Source organism: Bos indicus x Bos taurus, chromosome 6 (assembly GCF_003369695.1).
Source record: "Bos indicus x Bos taurus breed Angus x Brahman F1 hybrid chromosome 6, Bos_hybrid_MaternalHap_v2.0, whole genome shotgun sequence".
NCBI classification, from domain to species: domain Eukaryota; kingdom Metazoa; phylum Chordata; class Mammalia; order Artiodactyla; family Bovidae; genus Bos; species Bos indicus x Bos taurus.
The window spans coordinates 17,736,799-17,759,609 of record NC_040081.1 but is presented as its reverse complement, the minus strand read 5'-3'; the positions used below and the strand labels follow the sequence as shown (position 1 = coordinate 17,759,609).

Sequence of the window (22,811 nt, the reverse complement as noted above, 5' to 3'; positions counted from 1 at the left end):
AGGTCAACTAACAAACATACTCAGAACGACAGAATTAGAAAAATCACCGTGTTTGCAGCATGCTAAAACTAACAGATAAAAATTTGATAACAACGGGATATTTATCGAGTCTCAAAATCTCTCCCCCAAAATACTTGTTAGTATGTACAAAATAACTTGTTAACGTTACAGCAGGAAAAACCTGGTAAACACGACCTTTAACGCTAAAAGTTAACTTTTAAAAAAGCTAAGCTCATCTGTAAGAGGACAAATCAAAATCGTGAGCCACAAAATATGATGTGCCAATGATTCGGCCTTGCTTCCTATGGGATTCCTGACAAAATGTGTAACTAGAACCTAAACATGAGAAACAGCAGATAAACCAAAGCCGAGAGACCGTCAAGAAAGTAACTAACAGGCACTCTTCAGAAATGCCAAGTCTGTGAGCGACACAAGAAAGACTAAGTGACTGGCCTGAATGAGGCCGACTGAAGACACGGCTGACGTCGGGAAGCACAGTGAAAGGTGGCCAAGGGAAGACTTCCGTTGTCACTGTTGGTTCTGTGATAAAGAACCAACTGGAACAACGGCATGATGGAGTGCAGGACCCAGATTGGTCTCATATCAGGGTATTTTTCTGTGTTTGATGAGCACACTGAGGTTAGGCAGGAGACTGTCCTTGTTTTCAGTAAATACATGCGGAAATAACTAAGGGGTAATGAGACATTGTGTCTGCAACTGTCAAAGAAAGTGAGAATGAAAAGGCAAATAAACATAATGTTAATTATGGGATCTGGGTAAAATATACAGGAGCTCTTGGTACTATTATAATTTTTCTATAGATTTTAAAAATTATTTCAAAACAAAACGTTAAAAAACAAAGTAAAAAATTATGATGGGAAACATATGAACTGATTACAATGTGTGAATTTTACTTAGATCCTAATTCAAACTATAAAAACGAGAAATGTTAACTACTATGAAATTATCAGAAATACAAACATTGACTAGATATTTGATAGTATTGTGTGTGTGCTCAGTCACTCAGTCGTGTCCAACTCTGTGTGACCCCACAGGCTGTAGCCCACCAGGCTCCTCTGTCCATGGGATTTTCCAGGCAAGAATACTGGAGCGGGTTGCCATGCCCTCCTACAGGAGATCTAACAGACCCAGGGATCAAACCCGAGTCTCCTGCACCTTCAGCATTGCTGCTGCTGCTAAGTCGCTTCAGTCGTCTCTGACTCTGTGCAATCCCATAGACGGCAGCCCACCAGGCTCCCCCGTCCCTGGATTCTCCAGGCAAGAACACTGGAGTGGGTTGCCATTTCCTTCTCCAATGCATGAAAGTGAAAAGTGAAAGTGAAGTCGCTTAGTCGTGTCCGACTCTAGCGACCCCATGGACCGCAGCCTACCAGGCTCCTCCGTCCACGGGATTTTCTAGGCAAAAGTACTGGAGTGGGGTGCCATTGCCTTCTCCGTTCAGCACTGCAGGCAGATTCTTTACTGCTGAGCCATTGGGGAAGCCTATTTGATAGTATTAATAAACTATTATTATTTAGGTGCAACTGTGATATCATGGCTCTATTTTTAAAGTCCTAACTTTTAAGAAATACTTTCTGAAATATTCAGATGGAAATGACATGAGGTCTGAGATGTGCTTCAGAATAACATGCAGGCATGCAGTGGGGTTAAGCAGCAGCACAAGGGAAACACGATTAGTCAAGAGTTGGTACAACTGAATTTGGGGTGGAGGTAAATGGGGACTCATTCTTACTATTACAAATGTAAAGTGTTACTTTAAAGTGTTACTTCAGATTCTTACCAAGGAAGCCTAATATATCTACTTACAAATATAAGTAGCATATATTTGAAGTTTTCTCTAAACATTTTTAAAAGTGAAGATACACACGGAAGAAGCACTGTTTTGGAACAGGATATTTACAGTTTCAAATCACAAGTCTAGCAGTTTTTAACCATAGACTGTGGTCTTTAAGGTCTTAATTTCACTTGTGACATCTTCCTAGTGGGGCGATACTAAAGTTACTGTTATGAAGATAATATAAAGTACCCAGCACGGTGAGATGCACACTGCAGTCACTTAATAAATCTAAGTTCCTTAAGACAATTCATTCTTTAAAAAAAAAAAAAAAAACAGAAAAGCATCATATCTAAAAGTTCCTGGCAGGAAAATTGAACCCACTGTTCTACTGGTGGCTCCAGGTCTACTGCAGACGAATACCCCAGTGAGTGTTTAAAGATGAGGGTGCGTTAGCTCTGCGCTGGGACATGCAGCCGTCGCTGTCCTTAATGAGGAACAGGTGTCTGTGAGCAGGACCCCTGGGTAATACATCTCAGGTGTGTGATGACTACATTCCTAGGCTTCAGTCAGGGCAAATCTCATTCTGTAAGATCGCCATTTTGCAAGATTATTTATATGACAGGATGTGCAAAAGGAAACATAAAAAATAAATTCTGTCTCAAATACACATATTTCACAGGTTCTAATAATTCACCTACCTAGGCTTCCTTTCCAAAAAGAATTAATCTAGCTCCACATGGACATTTAACAGATAAAGTTAAGATGAATGACTTCTTAAAAGTTTACATTAGCAGCATATAAAGGATTTTACTGCCAAAATTTCTTCCAGGTAGAATTATTTCCTTGTTACCAGGTCCATTCAGAAATGCAGTGATCATTTGGTCTGCCCATTTTTTTCTTCCCCGTATTACCAGGCTTTTCCTAAACTTCCAGTCTTTTCAATCCCTTATAACTATTTATCAATGAATTACCCAAATGGTTTTAACTGTCTGTAGCTGCAGACTGCATTTTCATCCCTACCATCTGGTTTCTCCACTAAAGAACTTACATGGATGAACAATGTAACAGGAGTAACTGATCCATTGGAAGCTTACATTCCCAAGGTATTGTCCCAACTAACATAACCCAACATGCATCACTATTAAATTTTCCTCCATCAATTTTCCATCAAGGATGGACAAAGAATAATGGGCTACTATGGACCTTGGCCCACTGATACTTACAGCAACTCTCAATAATTTTTCACATTCTAATCCCCATTTCCTAAAGGACAGTGAATTCCCTATTGTCACACCATAACTGGTATAAAATATTTACCTTTTAACTTATAACTTCTAATGGCTTAGTTTAAGACTGAATGCTTTACCAAAGATCAGAGTTTCAACTGTGTTTGAAAATGGGACATTACCTACAAAATGACTGAAGCTTAATAGTAACATTTATGATTTCCATTTCTTTCTAGCCCTCTGTCCTCATTCCTGGGATGTGTGTGTGCGCCTGTGTTAGTTGCTGAGTCACGTCCAATTCTCTGTGACCACATGGACGGTAGCCTGCCAGGCTCCTCTGTTCGTGGTACTCTCTAGGCAAGAATATTATGATTTCCATCTCTTTTTAGCCCTCTGCCTTCATTTCTGGGAAAGGACCAGGAATTCTATTATTTTGGCTTATAGAAAGTACACTGTGAAGTTGCTAATGCTGTGCACAAAAGCAAACTTTTTCCTTCAAGAGCTGGAGTGAATATTTTACGCTTTTCAGGCTATGGGGTTTCTGCTGCAACTACTCAACTCTGCACAAGTAGTGCAACAATAGTCACAGAACGATGCATAAACGAGTGAGTGTGGATATTTCCCAATAAAACTTTATTTACAAGAACAAGCAGTAGGCCAGATCTGGCCTGCAGGCTGTAACTTACTGATGTCTCAAAGACAAATGAAATTTGGGTGATGGAAGTGAAAACACTACAGCCAAGCCACCTGGTGAGATCAAAAGTGTGGAAGCAGGAAGGCAGACGTGTCTGAGGACACAGAATTATCCATTTTGTCAAAGATGGATACGAAGCCTAGCACGTGGTATCACACAGAATTCTGAAACACAGGTTAGGAAGGATACTGCATTCCAAACAGAGGCTATGCATTTATCAGCCATATTTCAGAGAGAACTGGCCTAGGAGACTGTGCAGGGTTGATGTGGGTGAGAGTCAGGGGGTGGAGAGGAGAGACAGCAAAACCAGAAGGCTGCTGCAGAGAAACATGCGCCCCACATTTTCCATATAAAGTAAACCATCCTCCAGACTTCCACTGCCTCTGCTCACCCAATGTGTTCCTCCCCCAGCATACAGGCAGGCTCCTGTGACAGATCACAACCCCCACCCTGTGCGTGGGGTCATATACCGTAACCACATGGCAACAGTGAAGACAGGTGCTACCCTCGCAACATGGGAGACCTGGGTTCGATCCCTGGGTCAGAAAGATTCCCTGGAAAAGGGAATGGGTAGCCACTCCAGTATTCTTGCCTGGAGAATTTCATGAACAGAGGAGCCTGGCAGGCCATAGTCCAAGGGGTCGCAAACAGTCAGACACAAATGACTAACACATACATACAAATGAAATACTGAAGAAAATTTGGAGAGAAAAGAACCAACCCAAATGCATGATCTTAATATAATTGGTTTGGGTTTTTTGCAGAGTCTCCTAGTTTTTCTCCTTATGCATACATTTTTACACAGATGTGATCAAATGCGTATGACATTTTATACTCTGCTTGGCCCATTTTAGTCTAATCACCTGTTTCTGACATCTTGTAGTCCTCTCAGAACCATAAGGTTCACTGCTGGGTCCTATGACATTCTTTCTTTACAGACTCATTCAGGAAACTTACCCCTCTGCCTGGATTCAATTACCATGTGCATACAGATGGCTTCTGTTAGCTGCATCTCTAAGTCCTGACCTTCCAACTCATCAGTTACAGAGACTTATTACTAAAAACATTTCAATAGATATTGCTCATTACCACTCCCACCCCCTCAATTTCTCCACCTTCACTATTACCTGCATATCTCAAGCCAAAAGCAGGCCCAGCTCCCCAGACATCTATATTTCATGCCTAAGTAAGGACGAACCCCACAGTACAGCTTCTCTCCTTCTCCTCTGCATTCGATACCAGCCAGGAGCCAACACATTATGTTCAGTACAGTGTGATCCCTTCCCTGAAGCAGGTGGAAGGGGAAGAAGACAGTGGGGAAGCTTCTTCTGAGACTGCACTGACATGCGATGGGGAAGGAATGGCTCCAGAGTGTTTCCTGGTGGTGGAAGGAGGGTGGACCCCGACCGCCTGGATACAGGCAGGGCACAGGCTGCCTGACCGAGCATCACGGTCCTGGAACACAATGCGGCATACTGAAAACACCTGGGCCGGGCCCCTGCACTGTAGTTCCTCAGCAAAGGGCCCAGGGATGGCAGCAGGTTCCCAGCAGAGCTGCCATGAGCCACGAATGGACTGGTCAGCAGGGGAGTGCTCCAAACTCCTTCCCCCAGATTTCTCAGAACTGCGCTTCGCTGCCCAGCCCACAGGCAGAGTCCTGGACTGCAGCCCAACCGCTAAACCCAGAATTACAACATCTTCCTGCTTCCTTCCTTTCAACTTCTCTGAAAACTGTCCTACATACAGCACTAATTAATAAGTCTTCTCTTTCAGTCCTAGGCAAGCTCTACTATCTGCCATTTTACTCCAAAACTGTAAGTACAGGCATTTCTGATTTTCCTCAAATCAGTGTAATAGCTGAACAAGAGTCCTGAGAACAGTGCCACGGCTGCCAGGGGAGAGGGGAGAGGTGAGGGCACTCTGTTTATTTCCGTGGGAGATTTTTTAAGATAGTTGGAAACAAACAAACAAAAAACTAGTTTGATCCCCCTCCTCCCTCGGGCCTGTCATAAATCACCAGTCTTTCTTTTACTTGAACTGCTCATGAGGGAATAAAGAAAAAAAATCCACAAGACAGAGATAGGCCACTTGAGTAAATACGAATAGACTAGAATTTTTCACAAACAGGGACTCTCACACCCCAAACATGGCAGCAAGTTGTTTTCTTTCTTCAAAGTGCTTTCAAATTAACGTGAAAAGTAATGTTGAATATAAAGCTTTTTGCCAAATAGACCCTGTACTGTCTGCTCTGCATTCACCTTCCCCTCTAGTCCATGTCTCCTGTGCATGTGTGTGTGTGTGCACACGTGTGTGTGTGCACGTGTGTGTCCAGGGGCAGGGGGAGGACTGCACGCCTACCTCCCCAAGGCAGACCCCAACAGGCAAGCAGAGGATGGAGGAGAAAACATCTGCCCCCAGCATGGTGACCACAGCCACGCCCACACCCCAACTATCTCCTGCCTGCTACCCTTCCCTGCAGTGCCAGCCTTCTCTTTCCCCACTTAAGAAACCATGTCAAGAATGGTAATACTACCCCAAATTGCTAGTCCCCAAATGCCTCGTCATTCCTTGGCAGCTCTCTTAACCTTGACCACCCATCTTTAAATACTCACTTTGACAGATAATGCTCACAGCCTCATCTGAGTGTGCCCTGACCCGGCTGATAGAGGCTCCGTCACCCAACCTCAGATTGTAGCATCTCCTGCTCACTGCCTTGTGGCAGTGCCTTCAGAGGCAGACGATCTGCTTCTGCCTCAGCTTCCTCATGTATCTATCATTCCCAACTTTGCCTAAGATATCTATCTACTATTTCTATCAATTCATTTAAAATATGGTCTGGTTCAATAAACTCTACAAGGCTTTTTCAGATGTATTCAGCACTGTGCTAGCACACACTAGCTTGAAAGGAATTATGCCAATATTTCCTTTCGTAACCCAGCAGGACTCCACTGTGTATAATAAACACTAATGTGGCTCTTAATTGGCTTAAGTGAAATTCATTCTTTCCAAGATAGTGGTCAATCATCCATGGTTCAAAGAACCTGCCACCTGGAACCATGACACCTGCAATCACATGGGTGTTAGTGATTTTCCAATCCTTCCAGCTACAGAATGGGTTAGAAACACCAAAACTGACCCTATCAATGTGCACAGGACAACAGCCCACACAAGGTAATCAGAGTTCTTCTACTATGATGAGGGAAGGAGGGGGAAGAGGTTAAAAAGGAATCCTAAGTAAAAGAAAAAAAAGAATCTCCTCTTTTCTCTCCCTTGAATTATGATTTGTACACACAAGTAGATGACTTGTTACTGGCTTCCGGAAAAGAATGAGTAAGAACTATAAAGGAAGGTCCTCAATCTGTTGTTTATTTGCTTTAGTCTAAAATGGAAAAGTAAACAAAATAACACCCCACCATCTTTTTTGCTTGATCTAAGGCAAATAACTGGCTCCCAGCTACTTTAAACAAAAGTTGCAATCATTCATTATGCAACAAATTCTCTAAATGATTTAAAACGTTTGGCCCCACAAGGAAGAATGCAAAACAGATGTAACATAAAGTCTCCGATTATGAATGATAATTTCATGATAAGACCCTTCAACAGTGCCAAAAGATTATTATTAACATGAGCTCCTGATATAAATTATATTGGAAAAAAAATACTCAGCAAGTCCTCAGTTAAACATGTTCCTGCTTACTAGAAAAAAAGAGGTCTATACGTGTTAAATTATCAGATGCTTCTGGCCACAAACAAGATAAGACTCAACTAGAAGCATCTTCTATAACTGAAACATGCATTAGGTCTTTTGAGTAAAAAATGTGGATACAGAGGACTCGAGGGTTGATCAGAAACTCAACAGTATAAGATTCTCATGGATTCTCATAGTTACAGAATGGCTGCCGGAGCTCCAAACACTGAACCCGTGCATGATCACGTCCAAAGCAAGAGGAAAAGGAAGGATGGAAAAAGATAACTTTGTGTCCTAAGCCTGATTCTCTTCAGAAAGGAAAACCTCTCCCAGAAGCCCCGCTTCCTTACACTTCAAAGGCCAAACCAGACTTACACACGGACCTTTAAGTCACATACTGACAAAAGAGAAAGGGGCACCATCCGGACTTACAGCAGGCGTGATACAGTCCCCTGCGACTTGCCCAAACCTGTCAGCAAAAAGGAAGAAAACAAGCTGCTGTATCAGCAAGCAGCGGGTGTCACAGAGAAATTCCTGCACAAGTGGCTTAGGCCAAATAAGTGCTTCAAACTCAGAGGTGAGGAATAAAATTCAGAAGCAGAAATGTGGTCCTACACTATCAAATACCCTGAGGTGTCTAAGCAGGAAATGTGAATGAATGAGCAGGCTGCTGAGGCCCATGGAGCCCTGAAGGGGTGTGCCCAGATCACATCTCCAGTTCCTGATCCATTTCACGTCGTATCAATTATCAGCAAACTAGAATAGAGCTATCTCCTCAATTTCTACACAGAAGTTATTTGAAAAAGCAGTACCCATGCTTAGGGTTTAACCATTTCCAGAGTGAGAATTCATAAGCAGTATGATTATAAGAGGCTTGAAATTCTTCAGACCTTAAAAAAGCCTCCCAAAATCTACAGCAAACGCTGTGGCACCTGTGGGTGTACCAGCATAAACACATTATTTACCTAGCTTTGTGTAAAAGACCTGCTAATCACAGATGTCTAATATAAGAATCCCTGTCCTGGGATACTTTCTAAGGCAGTATTATAAAGAAGGGTTTCTACAGACTCTCCACTTCCACTGCTCCACTTCATCCTAATTCAGAAATCTGAAATCATTATTAACCTACTCTTCAGTGACTTTTTCTGTTGTTTTTTGACTGTCTCTCTCTAATACACCATAAGCTCCTGTTTACTTGTGAATACTCAGCGCTTGGCACTCAGGCACATATAACAGATGAGCAACGAGCACTTGGTGAATGAAGAGTGAACGTGTTATTGCTGTTCTATTGTTTTCTGCAGAATGTCATTATTTCTATTGTTTTACACAGAATGGGAGCGAACTACACAGGTGGATTCAGACTGACTATAATAGCTTTCCTTACATATTCCATTGCTAACTCCACTTATCTTTACTCCTCAATCTGTCTTACTTTTTAGTAAGTATTGGAAAAAATCCTTAAGAACTTCCCCATCAAGCAGAGACTCCAAACAGTCCCATGTGAGATAATCAGATCCATGTCTTACCTGCATTCATATCTTTAAACTTTTGCTTTAGCTCAGTAGGAGTAAAACGATACTGATCAAGACCATCATTCCAATAAATTCGGTCCAAGACTTGAAGATCTCCTCCAATCAGCCAATCTCCTTGTTCCATAACCATCTAATGGTAAGAGAAAGAAAATTATTTTTTTTTAAACAGGAATCAAGATCAAAATAAGAACATTTCTCTCACACAAGTTATATATACCTATAAATTATGCTCATCTTAAGGTTAATGGTAAATCTGTTTGGCTTATCAACTGAACTGAGAATGAGAAATGCTGTAGAATTAAAATACATTTTATAATTTCACAAAAGATTTGTGATACAGCTATTATATTTGCATATGAAATGCAAACAAAATCGAAATGAATAATTATAACCTTTTAAGTAACAAAAACATTCTTTTAATTGTTGCTGCATGTCGATTAACAGAGAAATGGGTCACTCTGCTCTCTTTGTGTTCTCCAATCCTAAACTTTTGAGCAATTAAAGTAATGATGATGAGAAAAGACAGGAGAAATCAGAGGAATACCAGCTAGTGATTAATGTTACAGAGAAAACAAACAGGGCATGGGAACACAGTATCCAGGGATACAGTGAATGGCATTTAAGGACAAAGGAGTCAGTATATCTCAGTATATTCCCCTACCGACGATCAGAGCGAACCTGAGCCCCTGGAGTGGAAGTATGGCATCTTAAACACTGGACTGCCAGCAAAGTCCCATATCTGCCTATTTTTTAAATTTAATTGCTCTTTTTTGTCCTACAGAAGATAATGAAATAAAATTTAGCACACTTCCATGATTTAAACAGATACTATATACATTTTCTGGAGAAGGCAATGGCACCCCACTCCAGTATTCTTGCCTGGAAAATCCTATGAACGGAGGAGCCTGGTAGGCTGCAGTCCATGGGGTCGCTAAGAGTCGGACACGACTGAGCAACTTCACTTTCACTTTTCACTTTTCACTTTCATGCATTGGAGAAGGAAATGGCAACCCACTCCAGTGTTCTTGCCTGGAGAATCCCAGGGACGGGGCAGCCTGGTGGGCTGCCGTCTACAGGGTCGCACAGAGTCGGACACGACTGAAGTGACTTAGCAGCAGCAGCATATACATTTTCTAGATATACAGAGCTACTAAAATTTCACTTAGGGCTTTTTTTTTTTGGCTGCCCCATAAAGCTTGTAGGACCTCTGTTCCCTGATCAGGGATGGAACCTGGCCCCAGCAGTAAAAGCGCCGAGTCCAAACCACGGACTCCCAGGGAATTCCCTCAGTTTCTCTTACAGTTCAAACTCTACTTTAAAACAAAGGACAGAAAAGTGACTTCGGTGATAATGTTTCACATACAATACATAAAATAACATGAGGCCCTGTGAGGAGACTAAAACTGCACTGTTTGCATACCGGAAACACAATGTTCAATTAAAAGTCCAGCTTAGATCCACTCACCCTGCTGTGGGCTCCCGCAGCATTCTGCCCTCACATCCTACCCGTAACTACAAGATCAGTATCTGCTCCACCACCAGACAGCTCACAGCAAACACGAAAGGACTGTGCCTGCCGTGCACACCACCCAACGTTCCCAGCACTGGCACCTAGCTCACGGCCTGGCATACAGGAGGTGTTTAAACAATATTTGCTGAACATGTGTCTGCACCAAAATGACAAGCTTGTATGCTCATCACATGAATATAAGTTCCAGCCTTGATTCTGCAAAATATTAATGGTTCTGATGGCAGAGTTGATATACAGGTAATGCCTCACAGTTCAGCACAAGCATTATTGGCAAATCAAGACAAAACGCAGCAAGGTTTACTCAGGACCTTGATATAGGGGTGATTCTTGCATGTTGTTCCCCACTGCCTGGCACAGCGCTCCTCCTTCCTGTGTTCAAAAAACTCTGGATTGCGAAGAATAGCCACCCGGCGGCCCTCATACATCAGCGCAAATGCCGTGCAGCCGTCCAGCCTCTCTTTGTCTTCCTGAGTAGCCGTCAGGACTATAGGTACTGACAGGTTGATGACACCCCCTGCAGGGCACAAAAGAAGATAAAGCGCACAGCTTATGTTACTCAGCAGGTCTCATATCTACCTTTCACACTTCAGCAGACACTCTTCAAATAAAAGATTTACTACTCCAGTGATAAGTTCTATTGGCACCTGGCACAGAAAATCAGGGAGAGAACAAGCAACAAATCCAGAGTTTAAAAAAAAAAAAAAACAGCAAAAATTCAGAACATCAATTGTAGCAATACTCTTCACAACCATTCATGAATCTGTCTTTAGGGGGAAGAATCACAGATTGTAACAAGGAAGAACTGCTGGTTAAACCTAACATCACCAAAAATGTACGAGTAAGATTAGCAATTGTGCTTCAGGGCCCTTTCAGGACAAATATGAACCCTTGCTGATCACTACATTTTGAGTGGCAAGTTACTTGAAGATACTTGCTAGACTTGGGTCTAGATCCTTGAGAAAGGAAGACAAAAACATTCATGACGTTTTTTTTTGTTTTTTGATCAGAATGGAACTAATGTCAGCTATCACGGGTGACGAAACAAGTAAATAATCAGTGTCTCCATTTACATCAAAATATGCTGCTGGTGAGACAGAAGGCACATTCTCGGTTCCCAACCTTTCAAGAGCTAAAAGTGTTTTCTTCTTTTCCCACTCATCATGTACAGGTTAGGAAAATAAAAAGCATTCTCAAATTCATATGTGGATGTTATTTACGTATCAAAGAGAAACCATATTTTTTTGGAAATCATGGCATGCCTTCTTGGGGCGAAACATGTCAACAAAATCAGTGATAACTGCCTGACTATTTTAAAATTACCACCACAAGGTAGAGTTCAAAATGGAAAATTAATAGACAGATTTGTACCACATCCAAGACTGAATCATTACTAAGGAGGCAGTCCACAGTAACTTTTACCATTATTTCCAAAGAAGAAAATCAAAAAGTAAAATTCAATCCTTATGTTCTTGTGATAAAAGTTTCTTGAGATCAAGGATTAGGAATTACATTTTCCAGTATCTGTTTACTTCCCTGGTCAAAAAAAGTTCTTCATAACACAGAAGAACATGATTGCAATTTTGTAGGGTTCTATGACTTCTTTTTAAATGGAAGTATTGTAGCTGAGGTACAATATTATGTTAGCTTCAGATGTACAACACTGTGATTCAACATTTAAATTTAAATCATCATGAAATGATCACCGTAAGTCTAGTAATCATTTGTCACCATATAAAATTATTACAGTATTATATTTATGCTAATAATTATATGCCTGTGACTTATTTATTTTATAGCTGGAAGTTTACCCCTCTTAATCCCCTTCACCTTAGCCTACTCCCACCCCTCCCCTTCTAGCAACCATGAGTTTGTTCTCTGTATCTACAAGTCTATTTCTGTTTTGTTTGTGCTTTTGTATTTTAAATTCCACATATGAGTGAAATCACATGGAAATTTGTCTTTCTCTGTTTGACTTATTTCACTTTAACATAATAACCTCCAGGTCCATCCATGTTGCAACAAATGGTAAAAGTTCTTTCTTTTTTACAGCTGAGTAATACTCCTGTGTGTGTGTGTATGTGTGTGTGTGTGTGTGTGTGTGTGTCTTCTTTATCCATTCACCAACTGATGGGTACTTAGGTTGATTCCATGTCTTAGTGACCATAAGTAATGCTGCAATGAACATATGGGCGCATATACCTTTTGTAGTTACTGTTTTTGTTTTCTTCAGATAAATACCCAGAAGGGGAATTGCCAGATCATATGGCACTAGAGTTCTTTACAATTTAGTAATATCTCCTTTACTGTAGTAAATTAATGTTACCAACAGTAAACAAAGTTTAAGGTAGCTAGAATGTAATGACAATATCCTAAATATAGGTTTCTTTGGCAATTGCTTCAATGTTTTAAAATAAGAAAACCGAGTGCTGGTGTTTGTAGCGGGCGTGATGGCGTCAAGGTTACTCCGTGGAGTTGGAGCTTTGGCCTCCCAGGCCCTGAGGGCCCGGGGTCCAAATGGAGTCTCCGTGGTGCGCTCTATGGCGTCTGGAGGTGGTGTTCCTACTGATGAAGAGCAGGCGACTGGGCTAGAGAGGGAGGTCATGCTGGCTGCTCGCAAGGGACAGGACCCATACAATATACTTGCCCCAAAGGCAACCTCAGGTACCAAGGAGGACCCTAATTTAGTCCCCTCCATCACCAACAAGCGGATAGTGGGCTGCATCTGTGAAGAAGACAACAGTACTGTCATCTGGTTCTGGCTGCACAAAGGCGAGGCCCAGCGATGCCCCAGCTGTGGAACCCATTACAAGCTGGTGCCACACCAGCTGGCCCACTGAGCCACTGCACTAATGCACTCAGAATATGATGTGGAATTTCTTCTTTCCAGTAAAGACTAGCCATTACATTGGCTTCTCCTCCCATAAAAAAAAAAATAAATAAAATAAAATAAAATAAGAAAACCATCCTTTCAGCCACCTATTTCAGGATTTCTAAACTTGGACTCCCTGATTCCTTGTTAGAACACCTGGCTTAATAAGCAAGCATGGGCTTCAGTACAGCACAATTTAGTGACTATGTACACTTTTGGAAGAGGCTTTCCACCGTGATCAGGTAGATATGGAATAGGGAAACTGCATTCGTTTTTTAAATCCATTTTCAGCCCTAACCCCCAGGTTGTCCTTCTCCCTCACAATAAATCACAATCAGGAAAACTAAAACTGGAAAGACGATCTCAGGATATACTTAAAATATTCAGTACTGATATAATTTAGTCTTAAAGTGCTATCTCCAATTAAGATGTTACCAGTACTCTCTCTAAACAGTGACCAATCCCTGTAAATATGTGCCCTCTTTTCCACACTCAATGCACCTGAATGTCCAAAGTCTTACCATCCAGAAGACAATCAAAATGAAGACACTGCAAGTACTCCCTCTCTCTCATAAAGCCGTTCAGTGGGGTTGCCCAGCCTTCTGCCAAAACCTGCACCCACTGCAGATCCACCTAGTAAATGAGACAGTAGAGAGCAACAAAAGCAGTAATGGTTCTCTGGAGTTTCATTTTGAAAGTAATAGTAACAAACTTCTCAAGAACGATTATAGATTATACAAATCTAATAAACAAGGGCACTAAGAAAATATGCTTTTTTCTTAATATATTTAAATAACATTTCTATTAAGAATAGCATCTCCTAAATCAGCATTCCTCAAACTTCAATATGTGTAAGAAACCTCTGGAAGACTTGTTAAATAAAGACTATTCCACCTCAGTTTCTGATTTAGCTGGTTTGCTATGGGGGACAAAGATTTGTATTTTTAACAGGTACCCAGAAAATGTTAACAATAACGTTCTAGAAACTACACTCTGACAACCACTGTTCTAAACTAAAACAAACTTTAGATAAAAATACTTACCAAAAGGGTCCCTCACCAATGACATTCATTTTACAAACACTGTATTATTTCTTGAACTTTAAGATTTCTAGTGTATCTGATCAGAATATTAAAGAATTGATAAATTAATGATGAATTCATGTAAGCTGGGGGGGGGGGAGGGGCTTCCCCAGTGGCTCAGCAGTAAAGAATCCACCTGTATTTCAGGAGATGCTAGCTCAATCCTTGGGTTAGGAAGATCCCCTGGAGAAAGAAATAGCAACCCACTCTGGAAATCCCATGGACAGAGGAGATTGGAGGGCTACCGTCCATGGGGTTGCAAAACAGTCAGACACGACTTAGCGACAAAACAATGTAAGCTGGATATGCTCACTTTTAACTTGGTACATGTTAAAAGAGATTCTCAAAAGAGACGAGATAAAGCACCTGACCAAGAGGTGTGCAGTAAGATGTGGCTTACCATGTATTCCCAAAGTATGCTGGCCAGCATGTTCCACTGAAAAATCAAATAATGGCAAAGTACATCCCTCCTTCAATTCACAGGAAAAAATGATATTCATGCACCAAATTGTTTCATTTTCAAGTTCTCCTCTTATTAATTCTTCCTAAGCATCTGACATGGTCCCTATTTGTCTCTACTGGAATCTAATTCTAGATGGTATTTACTATAAACTGAATGTTTATGTCCCCCCTAAATATGTTGAAGCCCCCAGTGTAAACTGGATATAGGGCCCTAAGGAGGTGATGCAGCTTAAATGAGGTCATAAGGTTGGGTCCTCATCCAATAGTCTGGTGCCTGCATAAGAGAAGGAAGAGACACCAGAGCTTGACTCTCACCCTGAGCATATGGCAAGAAGGTGTCTGACAGCCGGAGAGGAAGGGAGCCTTGTCAGGGGCCCAGTCAGCCAGCACCTAGGTCTTAGACTTTCTTTCTTACAGAACCGTGAGAAAAGAAATGTCTGTTGTTTATGTCACCCAGGCTACGGTTTTTGTTGTGGCAGCCCAAGCTAATACATTACATGATGTAGCCTACGTTTTTTTAATTAATTATTTTTCATACTGCTAAGCAAAGAACAAACCACTGTATTGAAAAAGGTTCACATTTGAAAAAGCTACTATCTTTTTGGGTTACAGAGTCTGACTGACCTGGATTCAGATTCATTCATTCTCAGTTTCTTTCTTCAGAGTGTGTGTGTGTGTGTGTTTCTTTCTTCTCTCTCTCCCCCTACCCCAGTGTGTGTGTGTGTGTGTGTGTGTGTGTGTGTATGTGTGTGTGGATTCGGATTCATTCATTCTCAGTTTCTTTCTTCTCTCTCTCCCCCTACCCCAGTGTGTGTGTGTGTGTGTGTGTGTGTGTGTGTGTGTGTTTATTCAATTGACACAAAGTCTGTTAGTGACAAAATCTGTTGTTCCTTAGTAAACTCAGCTTTGAGTGACTCTGCTCCCCCACTCCCCCTTCTCCTTGCTCCCTGCAACATGTCTTAGATTCCGGTTAGAAACCCAATCACACAAACCACCTAGACAATGTACTCCTATCAGGAATCTGAGTAAGTCTTCAAGAGTCTTTCTCCAGCCTCAGAAAGTTTGGGGGTTTTATTTTTCCCTTCCTCCTTACTTTCAGATTTGGCACTTTCCTGGGTGTCTGGGATTTTTACTACACTAGAAGAAAGGCTGGGAAATTCTATTCCTAGTTTAAATTCTTATTTCTAAACCTATTTTTAAAGTATATCTGAATGATACAATTTAAAATTCTCTAAAAATTTGAAAGTGATAAATTATAATCTCCACTGTCTTCACATCTAGTTTAAGCAGTTTCTTATTGGGAAAAACACCTAATGATATTATTAGAGCTACAATATACAACATAATTATTCTTCACAATATAAGAAAGGGAAAATCGGGGTCTTGGCAAGGGATTAGGAAACAATGTTTAGGGGAAAAAAAAGTTCATTTTAATTATTAAAGGCTTTTTACTTTTTAGAGTCCATTCCTTCTGATAAACCTAAAATCTTATATAACCTCTATTCTTTGGTATTTCAAAATAAATATTATGAGTAAAATAAAATCAAAGCCATGGTAATTTGGGAATATGGTTTTATAAATTAAACATATTTCCCATCCCTGGAAATGGTGATATATACAACTATGACCACCACCACCACTCATGCCCTCAAACCAACAACTATCTATAGGATTAAAGCACTTGATATGGAAAAAGGACAAAGCACTTACTTTATTAATTTTCAACGCTGGCAGTGTTTCTGCATCTGTTTTTGCCAAATGAAGTTTATTTTCTGGCACATACAGTTCTTTCACTTCATAAGAGGCATCCACAGGAACAATATCCTACACATTAACAAAAGCAAAATTAAATGCTTGATCCAACAATTTAGAGTTCTCCAAAAGGTATGTTAATGAAGGAAATTAATGTTTCAAAAAGAGATTTTAAAAACAGTATGAGAAGGATTTAATCAATTTTCCTAATGACGGTTGGCCTACTCCCAAGCAGATAACATCCCACATGCAAGAAATCATCACACGTAATTTCCCACTATTGAGTGTGAAAGCAATTCCCACAGTGTACCATGTATGTCAAAATCAGGCAACTGCACAGAGGTGACCTCAAGTAAGGAATAATGATTAAAAGGATTTAGAAACAAACAAACAAAAAAAGCACTCTAAACATCATCACTATTATCTGTAACATATTATGGAACCATTTTATTCCAGCTTACGTACACATCTTTATCACCAGCCTCACTAACACCACCTAATTAGCCATGTAATACAGTACTCCAGAGCACGTCAGCTCTATTCCCACCACCGCGGTTTGAAAAAGAGCACTCTCTGACCTCCTATGAAGTGCATTCTGGAAATTTTATCCCAACTCCAAGTACGCATTTATATCATACTGGGACAAAGCTTTTTCTCATTTATCCCACAAGTATCTATTTGTGATGACCCAAACTTACACACTACTCTCAGACACTGCTCATCAGGTGACCTTCACGAGGCCTGTTCACACCTGTCATTCTCCTAGGAATAATTATCAAATGTGTTTAATTACTCTAAATTTTTAAAGTCAAATCAATCAAGTAACCTCCATAAGCATATAAAACTGGCACTGATAAGTTTTTCATATATGTCTAAGCAATGTCTCATTTAAAAATACATTAATTCTCAAGAAAATGATAAGACAAGCCAGACTGAGAAAAAATATCTGCAAAAGGCATATCTGAAAAAGGACTATTATCCAAAACATAGAAAGAACTCTTAAAACTCAACAGTAAGAAAAGAACCCTATTAGAAAATGGGTCAGAGACCTGAACAGACACCTCACCAAAGAAGTTATACAGAGGACAAATAAGTATATGAAATAATACTCTACATTATATATCATCAGAAAAATGCAATTCAAAACCACAGTGAGATAACCCTGTTAGAATATACTTATTAGAATGGTCAAAATCCAAAACACTGAGTACATGCTGACAAGGAGGAAGAGCAACAGGAACTCTCACTCACTGCTGGTGGGAATGCAAAATGGTAGAGCTGCTTTAGAAGAAAATCTGTTCTGAGCAAGCTCTGAGAGTTGGTGATGGACAAGGAAGCCTGGCGTGCTGCAGTCCACGGGGTCACAAAGAGTCAGGCACGACAGAACAACTGAACTGAACTGAACCATATGCTCGCCATGCAACCTAGTCATCATGCTCCTTGGTATTTACCCAGATGAGCTGAAAACTTATGTTCACACAAAACTGCCCAAACTTGAAAACAAGCAAGAAGTCCTTCAGTAGATGAATGAATAAATGGCAGTACATCCAGACAATGGAATATTAGTCATTCAGCCCTAAGAAGAAATGAGCTATCAAACCATGAAAAGACATGAAGGAAGCTTAAAGGCAGATTATTAAATCAAAGAAACCCACTGAAAAAGGTTACATACTATATGGTTCCAACTATAGGACATTCTGAAGAGGCAAAACGAGGATGAGATGGCTGGATGGCATCACTGACTCGATGGACGTGAGTCTCAGTGAACTCCGGGAGTTGGTGATGGACAGGGAGGCCTGGCGTGCTGCGATTCATGGGGTTGCAAAGAGTCGGACACGACTGAGTGACTGAACTGAACTGATGGACACAGTAAAAACATCAGTGGTTGCCCAACTGATGGGGAGGGGAGAAGAATAGGAAGAACACAGGGGATTTTCTAGGACAGTAAAGCTATTCTGTATAATACTACAATGGTGTGTAAATGTCATTACACAGGTATTATAACCCACACAATGTTCAACCCTAATGTAAATTATGAACTATGGATGATAACAATGTATCAATTTGTTGTTGTTTAGTAGCTCAGTCGCATCCCACTCTTTGTGACCCCAAGTGTTTAAGACACTACCTACTGCTTTTCCTAAGGAAAAAGTTTGGGAAGAAACTTCAACTTATATTCAGACTTATAGTAATATCTTCAGCAGATGGAAAAACCAGAGTCAGACGTGTGTCTCAAAACTAGATGACCTCATGAAAGCCTGAATGCCACCACTCAAGCAGTCTTTATGGGCCCTGTGAATCTAGAAAGAATTATTCTCCTACATTTCTCTAATATTCTGTTCCTTCAAAGATGGAACATGTGTGCTAAGTTACTTCAGTTGTATCCGACTCTTTGTGGCTCCGTGGACTGCAGCCCGCCAGGCTCCTCTGTCCATGTGATTCTCTGGACAAGAATACTGGAGTGGGTTGCCATGTCCTCCTCCAGGGGATCTTCCCAACCCAGGGATCATATCCGCATCTCCTGCATTGGCAGGGAGATTCTTTACCACTACTGCCACCTTGAAAGCCTATAAAGATGGAACAGCTCTGGCTAAGTCATGTACCAAAACCAAGTTCCTCCTGCCAGTAAATTCAAGGCCTCTGATCTTTCTCAGGAGAAACTCAAGAATGAATAAGAAGAGTAAATATGAAGAAAGAAAGAAAAGAAATAATGAAATTAAAAGACATAAATAAAGGAGCACTGCTTGCTACCATGCCATGTTCAGCCAGCTCTCTGGGGGCCCTTTGTCCTTCGAGAATCCCACTGCTCAGGGGAAAGCAGAGAGTGTGTGTTAAACACAAACTGTGCAGAGCACAGAGAGCTTCATAAACCTTCCACACCTCCTTTTGCAATTAAGCCTGCAGCAGGCACCCACAGCAGAAGACTACTTATTATTACTTATTACTAACAGTAAACACTACATGAGCACCACAAAGAATAATGGTGAAGGAGGAGAGACAGCTTCTATAAGCTGCTTCCATTTTCTCTTTATAGATACTAATACAATACAACAAGGTAAAGTCTCTTTTTAAAATCTAGCAAAAGAAACAGCTTAAGGTAGTCCATTCTATACTTCTAACTCCAGGAATTATTTTTAATACATTTGTTTGAAATAATAAATTAATTATTTGATTATTTTTATAAAGAATAATTTATAATAATTTTATAAATAGTTAAATTAAATAAACAGTAGTAAAGAAAATGTGGAAATGAGAAAAACCCATCACCCTTATATATGGTTATCAACATCATTTTTGAATATTTCCCTTCAAGTGTTCTTCACCCATAGGTGTATCATAGAGCAACTGGTAGTTTGAGCAGTTTGTACAAAGTCTATTACTCCATCAACCAGAAAATAAAAATTCAGAATCCAAGTTTCCCAGAACACTGTAACATGCGTTAAGTGAACTGCACATGCACCCTTATGTTCAATTAGTTTCTTGGGTATGTGTAAAGCTCTCAAAGGTGCCTTGAGAAACACACATTTTTGCAAAATAAAGAATTCAAGTCTTCCACAACAAATACTAGAATTAAAAGTTACACAGTCAGACATTCACTAAGGCTTTTGAGAGAAAGAGTATGATAAAATTTCACAAAACACACTTGAAATTAAATATTTATATGAATCACAAAAACATCAGAGGAACATCACCTTCAAAACCAAAAAGATACAATAAAGCAACAGAGGTCTATAGGTACCTTATTTCTGATTTGGCTACTTAAGGCCTGAGATCAAATTCCAACTGTGCAACCTTGAACAGGTTATCTACATTTCTCAACTTGTTTCTTTCTCAGCTGTTTAACAACAAGGGTATGAGTGTGTGTGTATGTATATAATACATATATGTGTGTGTGTGTGTGAGTATATGCATACACATATATATAGTTACATGGCTGTGTGAAAAATGACTTAAAGTATGTAATCTGTGGGGGTTCACATTTACTGGATGCTAACAACAAACCCAGCAATGCCTTAAGGGCATCACATGAATTAATGCATTTAATTTTCATGCAATCCTACCTATGAAAGTAAAAGAAACTATTGCTATCATTCTTTTACAGATGAGGAAATTGAGGCTCAGAAGAGGTTAATAACTTACCCCAAATCCCTGTTACACAGTCTTCCAATGTGCTTAACACACAATAAACACTCAATAAATAATAATTAAGTGTGCTTGCTACATGCCAGGAACTGTTCTAAGCATGCTACATTTATTAATAGAATTCTCAGAACAATTTTGAGATAGGTACTATTTTTATTTCCCATTTCACAGATGAGAGGATCAAAGCCAAAGAAATTAGGTTATTTTTCCCAAGGTCATATAGTTAATTGATAAGTGTTGAGGCTGGGATTCCAACTCAGGTCCCAACACTAATCTCTTCCAAATAAAAAAATAAACTAAAAAAAAATTTTAATTAAAATAAAACCTTCACTGTTTCTCCCATAAAACTAAGTTATGAAACATTTTGTCACACATAGTGCTCTTAGTTTCTTTTCATGGTTTTATTAAACATTTACAATTCCCAGGGTTTCAGCATGTGATCTTTCTGTGTTAATAAAGATCTAGACAAAAAGTAAAGATATTCAACATTTCAGTTACACCTAAACATTTCTATTAATAACAAGTGAATGATTTTCAACAAACTTTCTCAAGCCCCATCACTGTAAATAAATCAAACACCTCCATTCTCACAACTTTGGATCCCTTAAAACTTTAAAAAACAGAATCCACAGTCTGGGAACAAATGACACAGCAACTCCAGGGAAGAGAAGGATTTCACTGATACAAACAACTCTACCTAAAGCTTTCTTTGGCATCTATGAAGCCCATACTACTTTGCAAGGATGGGATGCCTCTTTCTTGATGGGTATTGATGACTTTCCTCCACCCTCACCCCCGCTTTACCACGAACAGTTGTCAACCATCCTGGAGGGTCAGAGGAGCGCACCCAACAGACTGAATCTTTTGATCTCTGTTGGATACAACAGGGCACTTTTAACTGGTTTGCTAAGCCAGCATCACTAGCGCCAGCCCACACACGCTAATGAGGAGCAGCAGCGCTGCCCACTGCAACACTCCCAGCACAAGGCAGGCTCTGTCCTCGCCTCGCCTCGGTCCTGGACCCCCCTTCTGTATCACATACCACACTGGAGTACGCACCCCAGTATGTGAATCTGCACCCTCCAAGGAGAGTTTGTTCAAAATAAGAGCCGAGAATCAACAAAGGTTTCTATACATCATGTCCATTTCCTGCCAACCACACCCTCGGTGAAAAACCAAAAGGTACAAACAGTTGGTGAGCAAATCCAGGAGAACTTGTTTGAACATGAAAGAGCAGTATCTCTATTATAAGCCTGGCCAAATTATTTGTTTAATGTTTTGTATACTAATAATGCCATAGCTTTAGGATGAATGCATTTTTAGTAACAAGCCATTTTATCTGCATGAACATAGAGGCTATAATCATTTTTTTTTTTTTTTTTAATTTTTATCAGCCATGCCACATGGCTTACAGGTTCTTAGTTCCCCAACCAGGGATGGAACCTGGGACCCCTGCAGTGGAAGCTCTGAGTCCTAACCACTGGATCACCAGGGAATTCCCCTATAATCACTTTCTTTTCAAGAAAGAGGGAATTTAGAACTTTTCCGGCAGTCCAGTGGTTAAGGCTCCAAGAAAGAAGGCATTTTTTTTCCTTTTATCAAGAAAATAATTTTAAATTATATAAATGTTTATTCATCATTAAAACTTTAAAATTTGAGTGTTAATTTTTTTCATTACACTGCAGGTCACAAAATTCTTTCCTTTTCAAAATTCACACTCAGCAATTATTTTAAGAGGAATTTTAGCCTCATAACTTAAATATAAAATTCTTCTGATGCCTAACCAATGGCAAAATAAAGGTTTGAGAAGTTGCCACTGTTTTTCTCTTCAAAAACGTACATAAAGCAAATATGTTTGGAATTAACACAAACACAGCAGGAGTCAACAGGAACATGGAATACATGTTTGGAAGAAGCAGGTTCTCTGTAGACTGAACATGTAGAGAGGAGAGAACTATCAGGAAGACAAACTGTTTTTAAAATGTGGACACAGCCAGTTTCTATCACATTCTACTGAAATATTTTTAGTTTCCA

The 22,811-nt window shown here is 40.1% G+C and overlaps 2 protein-coding genes across 3 annotated transcripts in view; one reads left to right on the top strand and one right to left on the bottom strand.

The window, feature by feature from the left end:
• PAPSS1 (3'-phosphoadenosine 5'-phosphosulfate synthase 1) overlaps positions 1-22,811 on the bottom strand; it is a 113,318-nt gene that overhangs the window by 43,132 nt on the left and 47,375 nt on the right. For both annotated transcript variants that reach the window (XM_027543884.1, XM_027543885.1), the window contains exons 6-9: positions 16,593-16,706; positions 13,860-13,971; positions 10,778-10,983; positions 8,933-9,068 (exon numbers count right to left, since the gene is read on the bottom strand). In XM_027543884.1, coding sequence (XP_027399685.1) covers positions 8,933-9,068; positions 10,778-10,983; positions 13,860-13,971; positions 16,593-16,706 — 568 coding nt within the window. The remainder of the gene's footprint in view (positions 1-8,932; positions 9,069-10,777; positions 10,984-13,859; positions 13,972-16,592; positions 16,707-22,811) is intronic.
• LOC113894051 (cytochrome c oxidase subunit 5B, mitochondrial) lies at positions 12,880-13,402 on the top strand. Its single transcript, XM_027543886.1, has one exon. The coding sequence runs from the start codon at positions 12,917-12,919 to the stop codon at positions 13,304-13,306; it is 390 nt and encodes a 129-aa protein (XP_027399687.1). The 5' UTR covers positions 12,880-12,916; the 3' UTR covers positions 13,307-13,402.